The sequence below is a fragment of the Chinchilla lanigera genome, unplaced genomic scaffold (genome assembly GCF_000276665.1).
Source record: "Chinchilla lanigera isolate Chin_1 unplaced genomic scaffold, ChiLan1.0 scaffold00004, whole genome shotgun sequence".
NCBI classification, from domain to species: Eukaryota; Metazoa; Chordata; class Mammalia; order Rodentia; family Chinchillidae; genus Chinchilla; species Chinchilla lanigera.
The window spans coordinates 253487-270023 of NW_004955405.1; the positions used below are offsets into that span (position 1 = coordinate 253487).

At 42.3% G+C, this 16537-nt stretch overlaps 1 protein-coding gene across 1 annotated transcript; it reads right to left on the minus strand.

Moving 5' to 3' along the window:
* Positions 1–430: 430 nt before the first annotated feature.
* Positions 431–11823, minus strand: Gprin3 (GPRIN family member 3). The gene is made up of 2 exons (XM_013517274.1): positions 11485–11823; positions 431–3043 (listed from the first exon to the last, which is right to left on the minus strand). Exon 2 carries the CDS (start codon positions 2926–2928, stop codon positions 619–621), a length of 2310 nt encoding a protein of 769 aa, XP_013372728.1. The 5' UTR covers positions 2929–3043; positions 11485–11823; the 3' UTR covers positions 431–618.
* Between the last annotated feature and the right edge of the window lie 4714 nt (positions 11824–16537).

The window sequence follows — 16537 nt, forward strand, 5'->3', positions numbered from 1 at the left end:
TTTTCTAATATTACTTTCTTGTATGTATAACAAGGTTTGTAAAAGGGTTGTCTGCAGAGATTTACAAATGCTAATTCATATTTGGTATTTTATACATTTTAATGCTTTTATTGAATGATGTCTGGCCTAGGAATAAGTCAAATTTGTTTCAATTTTATCACACTATGGTTCTTATCAGCTACTTAAAATTTTGTGGCAACAATATTCTTACTGTAACAGGACTGCAAAGTGTAAGTGTTTTTGCTAATAGTGTTTTTCCTCTTTTTAATATAAAGCAAGAAGTTTTAATGGAAATACCATCATGTGATAAATTGAGGCAGTAATACAAAATGACACATGTATATGTTATTTCTGAAAGCAACACCATATATTTTTAAAAACCTACTGAATATTATTTTCACTTAATTAAGGTTGCAAACCTTCAATTTTCTTCTCTTGCTCTTTCAAATTGAAATGGAATTTTTATTTATGGACCTTCAGTCAAAGAACACAATTTTTTAAAGCAAGTCATTGTAGTTAACACTTGCTTTTCCTTCCTGTGCTCTCAGAAGAAAGCTAAGTAAGCTTTGGCATAGATGGACACACACGAATACCGTAGGTACATCCTGGGACTCCCTTTCAGTCTAACACGGAGGAAGGGGCAGGACGCACACAGCAGCTGGGGCGTCGAAAGTTCTGCAGCATGGACTGGAAAACACTCTGTTGCCTGCCTTTGAGCTTCTTATTTGAAGAAGTATCTGAGGAAATGGATCTCCGGCCCTGACCGCTTTGTGTTTTGATTAATTTCTCCTGTTCCCTAATTTGTCTTTGTAAATGGTTCTGGATGGCGATTCCCAGGGACTCTGGGTCCAGCGAGGCACCATACACTTCCCAGGTCATGCCCTGCTCATCCCACACGACGTCCCTGACACGCTTGGACTGTTTCAGCTTGGAATCTGTGCCCAGCTGCTTTTTCTTCTCTCCTGGTGTGAGCCCCACCTGAGCAGCAGCTGCTGTCACATTCAGCTTTTGCTCCTTGAGGAACTCACTGACCCGGCTGGCCCGGCGTGGGCTGGCTTTGACCGAGCGAGAAGGGGTCCTCTTGCCAGAACCCGGGCTCGAGTCCCCCATGGAATCGGATGGCAGGCTCAGGCTCGTGGCTGTCTTGGTCTGTCTGTTGTCTTCTGAGAAGCCCTCCTGGTTCTTCTTCAGTGGGGAGGGAGTGGATCCCGTGCCTCCGTTTTCTTGGGATTTAGGATTGAGCAGTAGTGTCGTGGCATCCAGGGCACTGGTGCCAACAGATTCTTGTTCTTTTACTACCCGAGGAGACTCAGACTTCCTCTCCTTTGCACCTCCTTTACTAGTGGGCTCCAAACTCCTGGACTGGTCATCCTTGCTGGTGCAGGAGTCAGACTGTTTGCAATTTGAGCCTATTTTGTGGTCATTTATTGTTTTCACTACAAACTCCGAGAGCTTGGCTTCAGATTTCCCCAAACCATGGCTCCTTTCAGCTTCACTGCCTGCAATGCTGGAAATCTGGTCAGTGGGGCTAGATCTCAGCGAGCTAGAATTAGTACCCGAGAGCTGTCTGGAGGCTGATTCTTCCCTGGGTAGGGTCATTCCTGCTGACTTCCCATCCTCTTTACACATATCCTGGAAATGACTGCAGGCTGTGTTGATTGATGCAGTTTTAAGGACTTCCCCTGGTAGGTTCACTGGTTTCCGTTCCCCTTGGACAGCTGCAGAAACAGCTGCGGCTTCCTGGATGTGCACCTGCGGCATAGTGCCAGGGCACTGACCCGACTCCTGGGGGGCTGGCATGCCGTTAGACAGCTCGAACACACGGCTCCCACTGCCACTGCCATGGCAAATGACACGTAGCTGCTCTTGTTGTTCCAAAAGCTCAGGGGCAGGGATTTCCTTTAAGAATGCAGTGAGGATGCTGGGGCTGGTAGACACAGACCTGCTCTCCACACTTGCCACTGCCTGCACCTCGGCATCTTGCTGGACCCTGCTGGGGCCTGCCTTGATCTCACTTTCAACCTGGCTGGTCATTGTGCTGGCTTCTTTGAACTTGGACAGCTCATGTGCTGGCAACAGCTCCTTCTCTGGATCTGGAGGACACATCGAACCTCTGCTAGTGAGGTGGGGTAGATGAGATGTCACAGATGTTATACCTTGGCTGTCTGACAGGGCAGTGGCAGGGGGCTGCGTGTTTTCTGAACATCCGTCTTCTCTTGCTGGAGGTGCACAGGACCTAGCCATGGAGTCACAGAAGGCCTGCTGCTTTTCCTCTTCTTGCCCATCTGCAGGAGAGGATGAAAGACTAGACACCACGGCTGCGGGATTTGGAGTCTGTGCCATTCCCTGGATGGTTTCTTCAGAAGGAACATCACAGAGCACTCCTTTGCTGCTGCCACAGGTGCCCAGTGCAGGACAGCTTGACCTCTCGGGTTGCTCTCCATTTGAGGTTCTCTGTGACGTCACCAAGGAATCTTCAGGTGCCTGTGAGGTGCTGACACCGGGTTGATCACCTGGGGTGGCCTGGTGAGTGTGCTGGTGGGCTGGCATTGTCAGTGATGTGTGTATAAGATCCTTGCTGCCTACAGGACTCGGGGCTGGTGCTGTGGGCTCAGTGCTCCCTGACAACTGGGAATCACCGGGAGAGTTGTGTGTGGGTGATGACTTCTCCACCTCATTAAAGACACCAGGAGAAGACATGTCTGGTTGGAAGGTCTCATGCTCACAAGCCTGCATCATAGCCTCAGCAGCTGGTCTGGGGCACAGGCCGGGTTCTGCAGGGGAGCACGCAAGGCCATTGGTACCCTTACCCAGGTGCTCCGGCTGGTGCTGTGCTGAGGCGGCCTGCAGATCTCCAGGCTCTTCTTTTCCCACAGCTGCAGTCAGGGAAGCTTTTGTGGATCTCAGAGGGTCAGGTACAGTCCCCATGGAATTTCTCTCTAAGGACTCGCCAGCGTTCTCCCTTGAGTAGTGTTTCTCCTGGGAAGTGGTCAGAGCTCAGGGTAAAGACGATAGTCAGGGATGATTCCTCTGAAGAACCAGCCTGGGGATCAGAAAAACAGTGCGATTAGTAAGATACATCACTGAACTAAAAGTGTATCAATTTGCCATTTTTATAAGATCACATAAACACATTAAACCTTTTATTTCTAATCTGTTGACAGAAAATAAACTGTGGGAAGAAAGATTTTGAAAAAATATTTTAATTATACAACCATTATTTTGACACATTAATTTCTGCTTGCATCCTACTGCTGTCTAGAAATAGATCTTAGTGTAAATATCTACATTTGATAATTACCTCAAAAGTCATTTGTGTAATCTGATTTACCAGAAATCAGAAAATCTGGTAAGAGTATTGTAATTAAGTCAGTAAGTACTAAAGTAGGCCTGAACAGATAGAGTGTCTGAAACAGAATATTAAGAAATAGTCCCAAAATAAAGAGGGATTTAATATTTGACACTTTAGTGGCAAAGGGTGGGTCATTTAATATAAGGGGGTAGTAAACTGCTCATCTGGCAGAGAAAAACAAATCGGAGCTTTATCTCATACCAGTTCCAAGAGTAGATCTTAGATGGGACAAAGGTCAAAATGTAAAATAATTAAAACTAAAACCCTGTAAGAAAATCTAGAAACTAGCAGGATAATCTAGGGGGAGGGGTGGCTGACTTTTTTTGATGAGGCACAAATTATATTAGAAAATTTGACTGAAGTTCAAAACTTTTGCAGGACAAAAGATACAATAAAAATAGAATAGATTTGTGAAAAAATGTTTGATGTCTTAGAGGACAGGAAAATTGCTATAACATGGGGATAACTCTTAAAAATTAAAGGGAAACCTTTCTACTGGAAAAAGACCATGAAGAACATGAAAGCATAGCTTATACACTGAGAAATTCAAATCATCAGCAAGCTTATGTAAAGAAGATCAGATTCATCTATACCAAATAAGTACAAATTAACAATGAGGTTTTTCTTTACACCAACTGCACTTGCAAAAACTATAAAAAAGACAACATTATGGCCTAAGAAGACCTAGTAAAAGAATTTTTATTAAATTTTTATTATTGTAGGCACGCACCTGTATTGCTACAGCTTTAGGGGTTTAGTTTTTAGAATTAATACACATTTCCTTGGGGCTGGGGATTTAGCTCAGCGGCAAAGCACCTGCCTGGCAAGCGCAAGGTCGTGAGTTTGGTTCCCGGTACCGGAGAAAAAAAAAAAAAACAAAAAACACATTTCCTTGACCTAGGAACACCAACTCTTACCAACAGAAATAAAATGCCAATATATATAGATGTGGGGATAAGTATGTTTGTTCAAGTAGTACTTGTAGAAGCAAAATGAAGCAAATCAATCTTCATGGACACAGGGAATGCTAGGGTATATCGTGACATATCCCTACTATCACATAGTAAGCAACTATTACAATAAATAACTAGTTAGACTCTGACTTTTCACTGGGAGGATTTCTCCAAGATATGGTGAAAAAATTAAAGTGTAAAAAAGACTATACATTTTCATTTTTGTAAAACACTGAACTAAAACACTCCACGTGCTATGTTCATAAGCACATAAACATAAAACATATGGGTGTGTATATGATTATATAAATTCTAAAAACATTAAGAATGTGATGTATTAATTATTAAATGAGAGTGATGAGTTGGAGATAGCGAGGGGAGATGGAAGTACCAAAAAGTGGGGTAAAGTTTTACAAATCTGTTCAATATGACCTTGGATTTATACTTAAGGTATATGGGTAAAATAATAGATGAGTGTATTTAAACATTAACTCTATCCTTAATAGGCTATGTTACTTTAGGCTAATCATTTAATTTTTCTGGACCTCAAATTAACTCATTGGCACAATGGTTTATATGATTCCTGAGGACTTTTCTGCCTCCAGCATTCAAGGACACTAGTTCTTTGCAAGTGATGGATAATATCAAACAGCGCAATCTCAGCTCAGGCTACAAAATGTCAAAATAAAGCAAAGTCAGTCTGGGTGGGCGCAGATTTCGAAAATACATTTTTTTTTTAGTGTTATTTGGCTGATTTACTACGACTTGGTATCTAAAGGTGAAAGTTACTTTCTCCCACAAACCAGTATATCTGGCTCTGTATTGTTGTTAATAGGCTGAATATTTTCCCATCCCTGATCTTGACTGCTTTCTGCTCATTCAAATCTTGTCTCCAGGTTTTGATTGCGTTTTTCCTCACTTGAATTTTCCCTTACTTGAATTTTCCCTTGCAGTCACTTGCTGTGCTCCAAATGACAATCTTTCTGTTTTCTGCTCCCTCTCCCACATCAAAGTTTACCATAACTTTCCACCCACTGTCTCCCCTTCTCATTCCTCCAAACACCAGCAGTCTTCAAGGCTCCACTTGAACCAAATTTTCTTTTTGAAGGCCTCTAAAGCCTTCAAGTTACATGCAGTCTATTATAATTTATTATTATTATTATTATTATTATTATTTTTAAAAGCTCCTTGCTGGGCGTGGTGGCACAGGTTTGTAATCCCAGCACTTGGGAGGCTGAGGCAGAGAATCACTGTGAGTTTGAGGCCAGCCTGGGCTGCATTGTGAATTCAAGGCCAGCCCTGAACTGCACAGTGAGACCCTGACTCAAACAAAAACAAAACCAGAAAACAAACAACTCCTACAAGTTGGTTGTCTTTATCCTTTGTGTTGTGATTTTCATGACTGTTTAGTACCACTATTACTTGCATAAATGCCCCATATACCCACAAATGCTACAAGACCTAGAAGGGAAGAGGAGAACCTTACTGATTCTTTTTGGTTTACTCCATAGGCTATAGTGCAGGGTCTTATGTATAAAAAGTTGTTAATTGAGCCTATTTTCCTCTGAAATAACCATTCTTAGGGCCTTGCCAAATTCTAAATAGGAAATTTTAACACATGACATGAAATATTAACGAAAACACAATTAAAAAGTGTTTTCAGAAGAAAATGGGGTATCTTATTTATTAAACTGTGTGTGTCTGTCATCCAGGTTCAGATGGTTAAAACCAAGACTGGACACCTGCTATGAAAAGCTGGCAGGTCCCCTCCAGCCAGGAGGGCAACCTGTCCTTGTGTTCCATAGCTGGAGCCAAGAAATCGAGTTTGCCAAACAGGACTGCAAAATATGAGCAGCTGAAAGTTCAGCAACCAAAAGTTAAAAGATTTTGATCATGAGGACTTCATAAATTCTCAGAACTCATTCACTGTGTTTATTTACCTTTCCCACTCATAGCTGAGTATGTCAGTTTAACTTTGAAAGGGTGTTTAATTTCATTTGTTAATAGAAGTTGAATTATCCATCAATTCAAGAAGCAAGAAGAGAGGTCCAGATTGCTTGACTAACACCTGTTAACTTGAAATCTCTTACTAGTAGGTAAAAAGTCAGCATGGGTCTCAAACACAGCTGCTAATGGAATTATCACAGCATCTCCATGAGTCCAGGAGAGACTTCTCCAAACTCTGAAATGACTCCCCCATCCCCCGATCTACCAAATACTGGAACCCCACGAGTGGAACAGAAGATTTTGTAAGTGCAATTACTTGGTTATGTGTGTACATCTTTATTATCCAAGAGAGCTCTTTGTGGTAAGATTTAATAACTTTGAAAAATGAGGCTGCACCTTGAGACCATGATATTAAATGAAATAAATCAGGCATACAAATAATATCACAGGGTTTCTCTTATATGAGAGACTTCAAATATGAATAAAAAGCAAAATAAAAGGTAGATAATAGGAAGTAATAGAAATAGGATCTTTTTCAAATGAGAAGGGGAATGAGAGATGGAGGGAGAGAGAAGGAGGGGAGGGAAAGGAGGTTGAAAAAAAATTAAAGAAAATAAATGGGAGTAGAGCTTTTGCAAATGGGAAGGAGACCAAGAGTTGGAAGGAGCAGGGAGGGATGGGACAGGTAGGGGACAAAAAAGAATTAAGATGTGTTAGGCACATGTACCAACTCCCCAAGACAAATGTAATCATCATGTACTACAAAACTGTACCGATAAAAATCAAACAAAAACGAGGTTGTAAATGGCATCCCCCAGACTGAATAAACCCTTGCTGCAGAGGGTGTGTGTGAGTGTGCGTGTGCGTCCTGCACGGTTTCCTTTTCCCTTCCCTATCCTCTCCTCTGCTTCCTTTCATCTTTCCTTTCTTTCTCTTTTGAATTGAAGAGATCCTTCAAAATATATAAAATCCCAATTTCTCCCTTCCTGCTATTTTGGATCAGAAGATTTGCATTTGCTAGACGGCAATGACCAGGCACATTTGACAGGAACACACTCTCCCTGTGGCCTGAGCCCCTGGGCCCTGCTTGACTCAGCACCATTAGGAGGATCCTGTGTGCAGCTGAATCTGAAGATCTTGCTTTAAAAGTGTTGACAGAGTAGACAACCCAGCCTGCTTGTAAGGGCAGCTTGACCTTGTGCTCAAGGTCATTGATTCTAGGGCTGCCTTGGGTTGGAATATTGGCTCCATTTCCCAGCTCTACCTCTACATGCCCAGGCAAGTAACCTCCAGGGCCCCTGCTTCACCTATAAATTAAAGATAATAACCACAGTACTGCCTCATTGTGTTATCATGAGGAATAGGTTTAGCATTTAGAACAAAGAACATTGTGGCATATGCTAAGCACTATATAAAGTATTAAGTTCTTTTAAAAATCTCAATAGCGAAGCTTTAATCTGTGTTAAAAATGATCTTGACACTAATTCAAATGGTAACAAACACTGTATTCAGGACTATAATGGTAAGTGTCAACTGGGGGACAGAATGGGCTCAAATCCAAATACAACAAGAAGAATTTACAGCCACAGAGTGGGGGGAGGACATCAGTGGATGGACAGTTACTGAGGAGGAGAAATTAAAGGTAGGGAGCGTCTTGCTGAACCGCATGAAGATTCTTGCTAAAGGGAGACCAGGCCATCAGAAGTCAAGGACGGGGGATTCTTTCGAAACTGATGCAATGGGGCTCCAAGGATAGCATGAAGCTCAAAGTTAAGGCCAAGGTGTGAGAAGAGGGCTCAGAGGAGCCTGGCTGACACATGGCCAAGGAGAGATTCTCTGTCACCTGTGCAGCAAATAAAGATTCTCTTGTAAGACTCTGTAGCTTTACGAATGCTCTCTGACTTGGGTATCCACCACCCAGAAGCTACAAGTATCTCCAAGTGAGCTGTGTCTGTCCGTATAATGGGAATTACACCAAATGTACATGCTTTCATTACCTGTGACTATAGAAAGAAGATGGAAAGAAAGAGAGAGGGAGGGAGGGAGGCAGGGAGGGGGGAAAGCGTGTATTTCCAGAGGAGAGAAAGCCTCTTTTTGAGTCACATCTCAGAGGAGAACGGGTGGCACAAACACTGACTGTATGTAGTGTCATTCCTAACGGGTCACCTATGCAAAGCCTGGCCTGTTGACAGCGCACACTGCTAGCGCCCATTCTGAAAATACTGGGTTCCACCACTACGCTATGCTGCCTATTTTCGTGACAGACACTGACACGTAATGAAACAGGCAGCAGGGAATCTCAGCCCTCTGTGACTCCTCCAAAGCTGCTCTGGTGGGCACAGCATCAGGCAGAGCGGACAGAGCAGCTTGGTGGCCCCAGACCAGCAGGATGCTGATGTACCGCGGGGCATGCTGATAATATGTACTGTGGGCTGCATTGCTACATGCGGGTCCAGGGTGGCATCGCATCTCTTTCCTGATTCCAGGGACCTCAGCAAACACCTCTTTCTCCGGGGATCCGAAGGCAGATTTTAGTGTTTAGATGATTGATGAAGAAGATGGAGAGAGAAGGAAGAGGTGAGAGACGGCTAATCTTCAAGAGAAGGCTCAAGTCATCCTACTCCCTGTTCAATCAGGCCTGACAGGAGAGGTGATTCCATCCCAAGCAACACCACAGGCTGGGAAGAGCAGTTCCTTCTTCCTTTAAGAGACTCCTAACAGCTTCTGAAATGGATTTGCCAAAGCCACGATCTGAAAGATGGCTTCCTTCCTTCACACTGTGGCTAAGGCAAATTCAAAGGACTGAAGAGAAAATAAGACTAATTTCCTTAGTGCTGCTAACAATATCCTGTACATGTGCATATAAAATGAAAGAAAAGGCTCATAAGAAACAAGCTGCATCATTTCTTCCTGTCTTATTCTTCCATTCAACCCTTTCTAGAAAAATGCCAGCATGGCATGGCCTCTTACTGAATTCCACCGTCCCCTGGACCGGACAAAACCAAAATTCTATGGTTACCTGGACTGACACAATAGCTAGGAGGTTAAGAAAAGTTCTTTAAGAACAGGGCATTGTGGCTCATGCCTATAATCCCTGCACTCTGGAAGGCTGAGGCAGGAGGATTGTGAGTTCAAGGCCAGCTTGGGCAATTTAGCTAGATTATGTTTACAAAATAAAAACTAAAAAGAGCTAGAGATGTAGTTCAGCAGTAAGGCACGCCTAGGTTTGAGCCTGGTGACATCCACACATGCACACGCATGCAAACACACACGCACACGCAGGCTGAAGCATGAAGACCCCAAATATTCTTCCTCTCCCATCAAACACACCTTGCGCAGTGTATTCTAAAGTCCTAACAGCAGAATAGGTTCATTCAGCATGGCAAGCATTTATTGGTTGATTCCTGTATTCCTTGTGGATGTCATTTAATCCTCAACTCCTGCAGCGCTCCCATTTACAGATCTGGAGTTCAAGGCACGGTCACACAGTAAGCGATACGCAGTGGATTTAAACCCAGACCACCTGGCTCCTAAGTCCGTGAGAGATATTTAAAGTGGAGCCAGCGCAGTGACTTGGGCAAGAAGCATCATCAGGCAACGGGAGCAGCAGAAAAACCTGCTGAGGGTTGTTGAGAAAAAGCAGCTTTACACCACATTACCAATTCAAGAGGTAAATTAACCAATTCGCAAATGTTTGCACTTCACAATGACTAATCCAATTTAGATATTTTCAGGGCCACAGACTTCTGAGAAGCTGTGACCCTCTATCTAGAGATACATTTGTGTGTGCACATCTCTGTGCACAGGTATTTTAAGGCTTTTATGTCTTGCAGAAGGAGGAAAATGTTTCTTTGCCTACTTCCTTTCTAGATTCTTGGGCTGGGGAAATCTATCTGGATTCCCTGACAGATCTTGGACCAGCAAAAGAGATTATCAGCAGAAAAGCATCAACATTTATCTCGGAAATTTTATGTGACACGAGACTTCACCAAAAAAGGGAGACTTGCAGAAAAGGCTAAATCTGAGTGTTTTCACACTAGGATTGCTGAAGAGTGGAAGGTCACAGGAAAATGTGACCTCAAAGAAGGAAATGGGGAACTGGGCAAGGGCTGTTCCACCTGGAGTCCTCTAGTCTCCAGAGACAAGGAGGCTCCTTCCTCCTGGTGTATGGAGGGGCTCTCTCACAGGAGATCTGAGGCCTTGCTTCATGGGAGAAGCAGGAAGTCAGACAGTCCTTCCTGCTTCTCAAATTCCTTCAGCCCACAGCCAGGGAACCACATTGTGGGGTGGTCTCTTCTGACTCCTGTCACTGGAAACCTTTCCCAGGCTCTACCTTATTAACCTCTTTTCTAAGGCATCAAACAGTGTCATAAAATGGAATTTACCTGCCTCAAAGAGTTATGATAGAGCTTATATGAAACTGAGTTAAACACTCAGCTTGGGGCTCAGAATGCAAGAGATAAGCAACCACGAGCTATTACTATTTTAAAAAATTATTCTTTTGCATAACTTACCTATGAAGACAGCCCTATATTTTATATAGCCTACCTTAAATGGTGCAACATTTTGATAAGTTACTATAGGTCTCACAAGCCACCGCTTAAAGACTATCACTTGAAGAAGTAACATTTAGCTAACATGAAAATTAGCAACGAGGAGCTCTGTTCTTTTTAGATCGGAGCAGATGTCTGGGGTCTTTTCCAACAAAATCAAAGATTTTAGTAACCTTGAGAAATTAAGCCCCTTCAGTTTTCCTACCTATGGAAATAATTAATGATTAAATGTAAAATTGGTGTTCAAAATTTCAAGAGTAACTTTTTAAAAACTTTAAACCCTTATCCAGAAGAGATAGGTAAAATATTTAGGTTTTTAAATTTACCTTCTCTAATGAAGCTGGCTCATTATCTACTTGGTGTGCCTGACAGATATTCAAATGTGAATGTTTTCCTCTTTTATTCAAATTCAGCTTTGAAGGGCTTCAATTGCAAGTTTATTTTAATTGCAGAGCATGCAACAGGAGCTCGGGGCTCCATGGTGGTTAAATAACAAGCTACTAAAAGTAAACTAAGCAGTTCTGTACTTGCATTTTTTGCATTTGCATTTTAAAATCTTGTGTTAGATACGATCAAAGCTGTTCTGCATCCCAATTTTCTGCAAGATATATTTAGCACCAGTAATGTACCATTCAGCCTCACAAACAAATGTTCTTGTTCTTGATTGCTCCTCCCTAACCTTGCTGATCCTACTGTCTTCCCCCTGGTTGTTGTTCCATTCCAAGTCTCCAGGCTCTTATTAAAAGCAAGTCTCTCTGCTTCCTCCTGCTTTCCCTCCAGTGGAGGCATCTTCCAAGTGCAGAGGTGAGCGCCAAGGTGGAGACCTGCTTTCCGAGATGGGCTGAAAGCTGATGGATGATCTCTGTCTCTAGCTCACTTGGAGCCCCAGTGAGAGTCTGCTCTGGGTCCCGTGCTTGGCTCTTTAATCACACTGAAAGACAGATGGGAAAGTGTAGTACACAATGTCTGCAGTAATGGGAGCAGATGTGAAAAGTGGGTTTTCTGGGGGGTTCTTTGGCTCCTAAAGAACACAGAAATCAGAGAACAGGAAAAGGGGTGAAGCACATATCCTGGGCTGCTCCTGGGTTCTGCCGCCCTGATGCCCTGCTGCTTTTACTGTGGGAGCAGATGTGAGCTGCTCTGCCTGTGAGAATGAACAGGTTGCTTTGCCAGGGTCAGGATCTTTGGGTTTAAAAAAGAGAAAATTGAAGAGACTTGCACTTTCTTGCTTTATAATCCATAAAAGCCTACATCAAGCACCTCACCTTTGTGATAGTTTTGTGTTTTGCCCAGAAGGTTTCAGTCTAAGGAGACAAGTTAGATTCAGTTGGAAACTCTAAGTGAGAAAGACAGAATATAATTGAGTGCCTTAATGCTGTAGGAATAAACTACACTTGATAAGATGTTCAGATCAGGGAAAAAGGCAACATGTTTAACTCAACTGACATTTCCTGACTATTCTATTTCCCGACCTATTCTATGGGTTAGAAAAAAGTTGCCTGTGTAGGGCCAAAGAAAAATGGACATTTGAAGTTAAAAGAAAGGCAAAACAAGCAATGGTAAAAAAGAACACTTTAATTAAAAATAAAATAATGCTTTTAAATCACACAATTATGAAATCCGGTTAGCATCCATTCATTCATTTAATAAGCTCAGTGCCTTCTTGAAGTCAGATATTCAAATAGGTACACTCATGTTTCCGAGGGGCTCACTGCTTCTGAAAACAAATAGAAGTGTGGAGAAAAAAGACAACCACCCCTAAGTGTACTACAGAAGTGCATTCTTCATTTTATCCAACACAAAGGTTAGAGCACAGAATCCCAAGTTTTGTCAGACATACCTAACACGGTCAAGGGAAAGTAGACATTCGTCTAGGACAGTGGTTCTCACCTCGGCACTATGAACATTTTGGACAAGATACTTCTTTGTGGAGAGGAGGAGGAGGAGGAGGAGGAGCAGGCAGCATCCTTTGCATTTTAGGTTGCTGAGTGGCATCTTTAGCCTCTGGTCACTGGATGCCAGTAGCAACTTTGCCTCTGGTTGTGGGAATGAAAAATGTTGCCAGACATTGTCAAATGTCTCCTGAGGCCAAACGTGTTCCTTACTGGGAACCACTGAGTCAGGAGGTGCGCGTACCCACCTTTGATGGGAAGAAACATCTTCAGTATGAAAACCTGTGAATGGATGTAACAGAACCTGTGGCAGTTGCACATAACTTACTAATACATGGTTTTGCTCTCAAGTCAAAGATACTGCTTTGATATTCTGCTTATGTGAATGCAAATTAGTACAGCCTCTGTATAAAACAACTCAGAAATATAATAAATACAAGGTCAGAGACATGGACTCAGCAATCTCACTCTAGGTACTAATATCAGGGAAATGTGCTAATGGAGAGATGCACAAGGTTATTAGATGACTGAAATAACAAAAATTAGCCAGGCGTGGTGGCCCATGCCTGTAATCCTAGCACTTGGGAGGCTGAGGCAGGAGGATTGCCATGAGTTTGAGGCCAGCCTGGGATACACAGTGAGTTCAAGGCCAGCCTGCACTATGTAGTGAGTCTCTGTCTTAAAAAAAAAAAAAAAAGAAAAAGAAAAAAATTACGGGACTTCCATGCAACAGGATAATGAGGTAACTCTTTATGAGTTGATATGGAATAACCACCAAAATATATTTTTAATTAAGAACCATAACAAAACAGAAACCCCATCACCATCATCATCTCTTCCAGATACAAAACAGTATATTTACTTGCATTAGAAGGAGAAAGTAGGTAACTTTGCTTGTATATACAGAAAATATTTCTGCAAGAATAACAAACTACTATCAGAGAAGGGGAACTGGATGCTTGGGTAATAGGATAGGTGGAAGATTTTTCATTCTATATTCATCTGTACTTCTTGAATTTTAAACTATATGAATGCATTACCTCCTAAAAAACAATGTGAAATTGAAAGGCCAATGCTAAGATTTCTCTTTCCCTTCCCTTCCTTTTTCCTCCCTCTGTCCTTCCCTCTCCTTTTTCTTCCCCTTCATCCCCCCTCCCTTCTTCTTTCTTTTTCTTTTCTGGTGGTTCTGAGCTCAAACTTGCAATCCTCCTGCCTCAGCCTCCCAGAATGCTAGCATTCCAGACCCTGCACCATGGTGCTCCTGAAGCTTTTTATTATCAATGATGGGTCTGTGCTGCTTTGTCCTTCAACACCCTTTCCAAACTCTGCCTTTTGCTGTGCAAGAAAGTCAGCCTGACTGTGTAGCTACACACAGGAAACCACAATTTCCTTATTCATCCTGGTTATCTACAAGCTCCAGCCTCAGCAGAATTAGTATTTTTCAGTGTCATCGGCTGAGAAATGCTGGTTAAAGTGATGCCCAGAGGCCATAAAATAAAAGTTCACTTAAGCTACTTTCCCAGCCGGTTCGGCTCCTGCCTGTCAGTGGGCCCCTCCTCCTCCTCATCCCTGCAGCACTAGCATTTGGTTTTCCTGAATCCCTCAAGCAGTGAGCCCAAAGCTGGCCTCTATCAAACTACAGCATTTGGTCAAAACATTAAGAAAAAACTCATTTACTATTTTTTTCTGCCTGTAGTTTGGGATTTGACTAAATGTCAAGACATAAAGGGTGGAAAATATATTCACTACCAGGCTGAACTGCATTTATCACATCCCTATCAACACCACATCATTCCAGTAGGTCTCAGTCAATTCTGAAAGCTCACTCTTCCCTTCCTGCAATTTTAACTTTCTAAAACCATCATAACTATGCTACTTCTTGGTGCAAACTTTCAATAGCTCCCCATTATACATACAATAATGTATCTTTGCACAGTTTAAAAAATGCCTTATTTGACCCATTTCTCTTTAAATACTGGTTTCCTTTTGCCTCACTTGCCAGACCCTGTGTGCTATTTACTTACAACAAGCTTCCCAGAAGAGTTGTCATCTTCATGGAGAGAAGGAAACGGAGGCTCAGAGAAACCCAGGTCACAATGGGCACGTTATATAAGTGGTGGGGTTAGAATTCAAAACCAGGGCAGCCTGATCCCCAAAATCATGTTCTTTGCCTCAAAGAGTACAGAATGTGGTAGGGGGTAAAAATGATATATGCAAACAAAAGATACAGGTTAGAGGGGTAAATTTAATTTGGAAGATAATTCCTTCCCAAGACCTTTTCTGACCACCAATCAGAAACAACTGTCCTGTCCCTCTTCTATTATAGTAGTTAGGTTACTGATTACTGACCTCTAGGCACTGTGTATGTTCTGCCTCATCCTTGGTTCTTTTGTGTCTACCTCCCTCTCTTCCCTGTGTGGGGAAGAAATTCCCAGGTTGAAGCATAGACCGTGCAAAGGCCCTGTGACAGGAAGCAGGAGCCAAGAGCTTTGCAGACAGAGTTCAGCAGGGCAGGTGGGGCTGAGCAAGTACAGCTAGCACAGGTGTGGAGGTGAGAGAATCAGGGTGGGGGGCTTGCACAGGGCTGCTTTATGTGTTTGCTCACTGTCACAACAGGATAGGCATCCCCCAAATCAGGCTACTGCTCAATCACAAGTCCTGTGACTTTCTGTTACCACTTCTAAAGCCCCGTGGCGCTTACTGGTTATTTTGTTCTGTGACACTTACCACTGTTTAAAACATCAAACATTTACCCATTCATTGTGAGGACTGTGTATTGATCTTCTCTCTGGGCTGGGAGGCACACTCCGGGAGCCAAGGCTTTGTCTTTGCTTTGCTGGTTGACCACCCTGAATGCTGGCTCAGGAACAGTGCCTGCTGGGCTCTCAGGAGACAGATGTGAAGGGATACTGCTCGCCTCCACAGTGTGCCAGTTTCTAGATTTTTCATTTAACTTTTATTAGTAACATCTGAGGATGGAATTTTTTTTGGAGAGGACATACATAGATGAGGTAACCATATATCCTCAACGTTGTGGAGATAATTATAGCGTAAACTACTAATTATATGGCCATCATAGGTATGCTTATACTGTCGTTAGTTATCATGTTTTAATATAAACAGGCATGTGCCACTGTCATTTTTGGATTGGATAACTGAAGATAACAAATTCTATTTCTTTAAAGACATCTACCATGAAGACAAGAAATTTCTAATTCAATCCCTCAATGGGGGCTGATTACAATGCTTCCTTCTGCTGAAATACTTTGGAGAAAATCTAGTGTATAAATTAATTTATATACCCCAAATTAAACAGTATCTTTTACAGCTTTTTTTCCAGCCTAGAGATTACGTATATTTTCTTCTGAGGTTCTGGACCATTTAAAATTTTGAGGAATTTGTGAAAGTACTAGTGGCTAGGAACATATGCTGATATTGCAAATTGTCGTGGTTTTCGGACAAGGATAAACGTTACAATGGTTCATTTCCAAGAACATTTCATCAGATGCTTACTTACTATATAATGCTGGACTTCCTTCCTGACCCTCCCATCTTCTCCCTCTCTCTTTTCTGGTTCACAAAGGACATTATAATGTATTTGCTAATATTTTTACATTAGATCATAAAGCAAAAAAGATCAATATGTTGTTTTCATTACTTATTTTGTATCAATGAAATATGTTTTGTAGCCAAAATTATAAGATATAAGTATTTCTAGGGCTGGGGATTTAGCTCAGCGGCAAAGCGCCTGCCTGGCAAGCGCAAGGTCGTGAGTTCGGTTCCCGGTACCGGGGAAAAACCAAAACAAAAAAAAAAAAACAAACAAACAGTAATTCTACG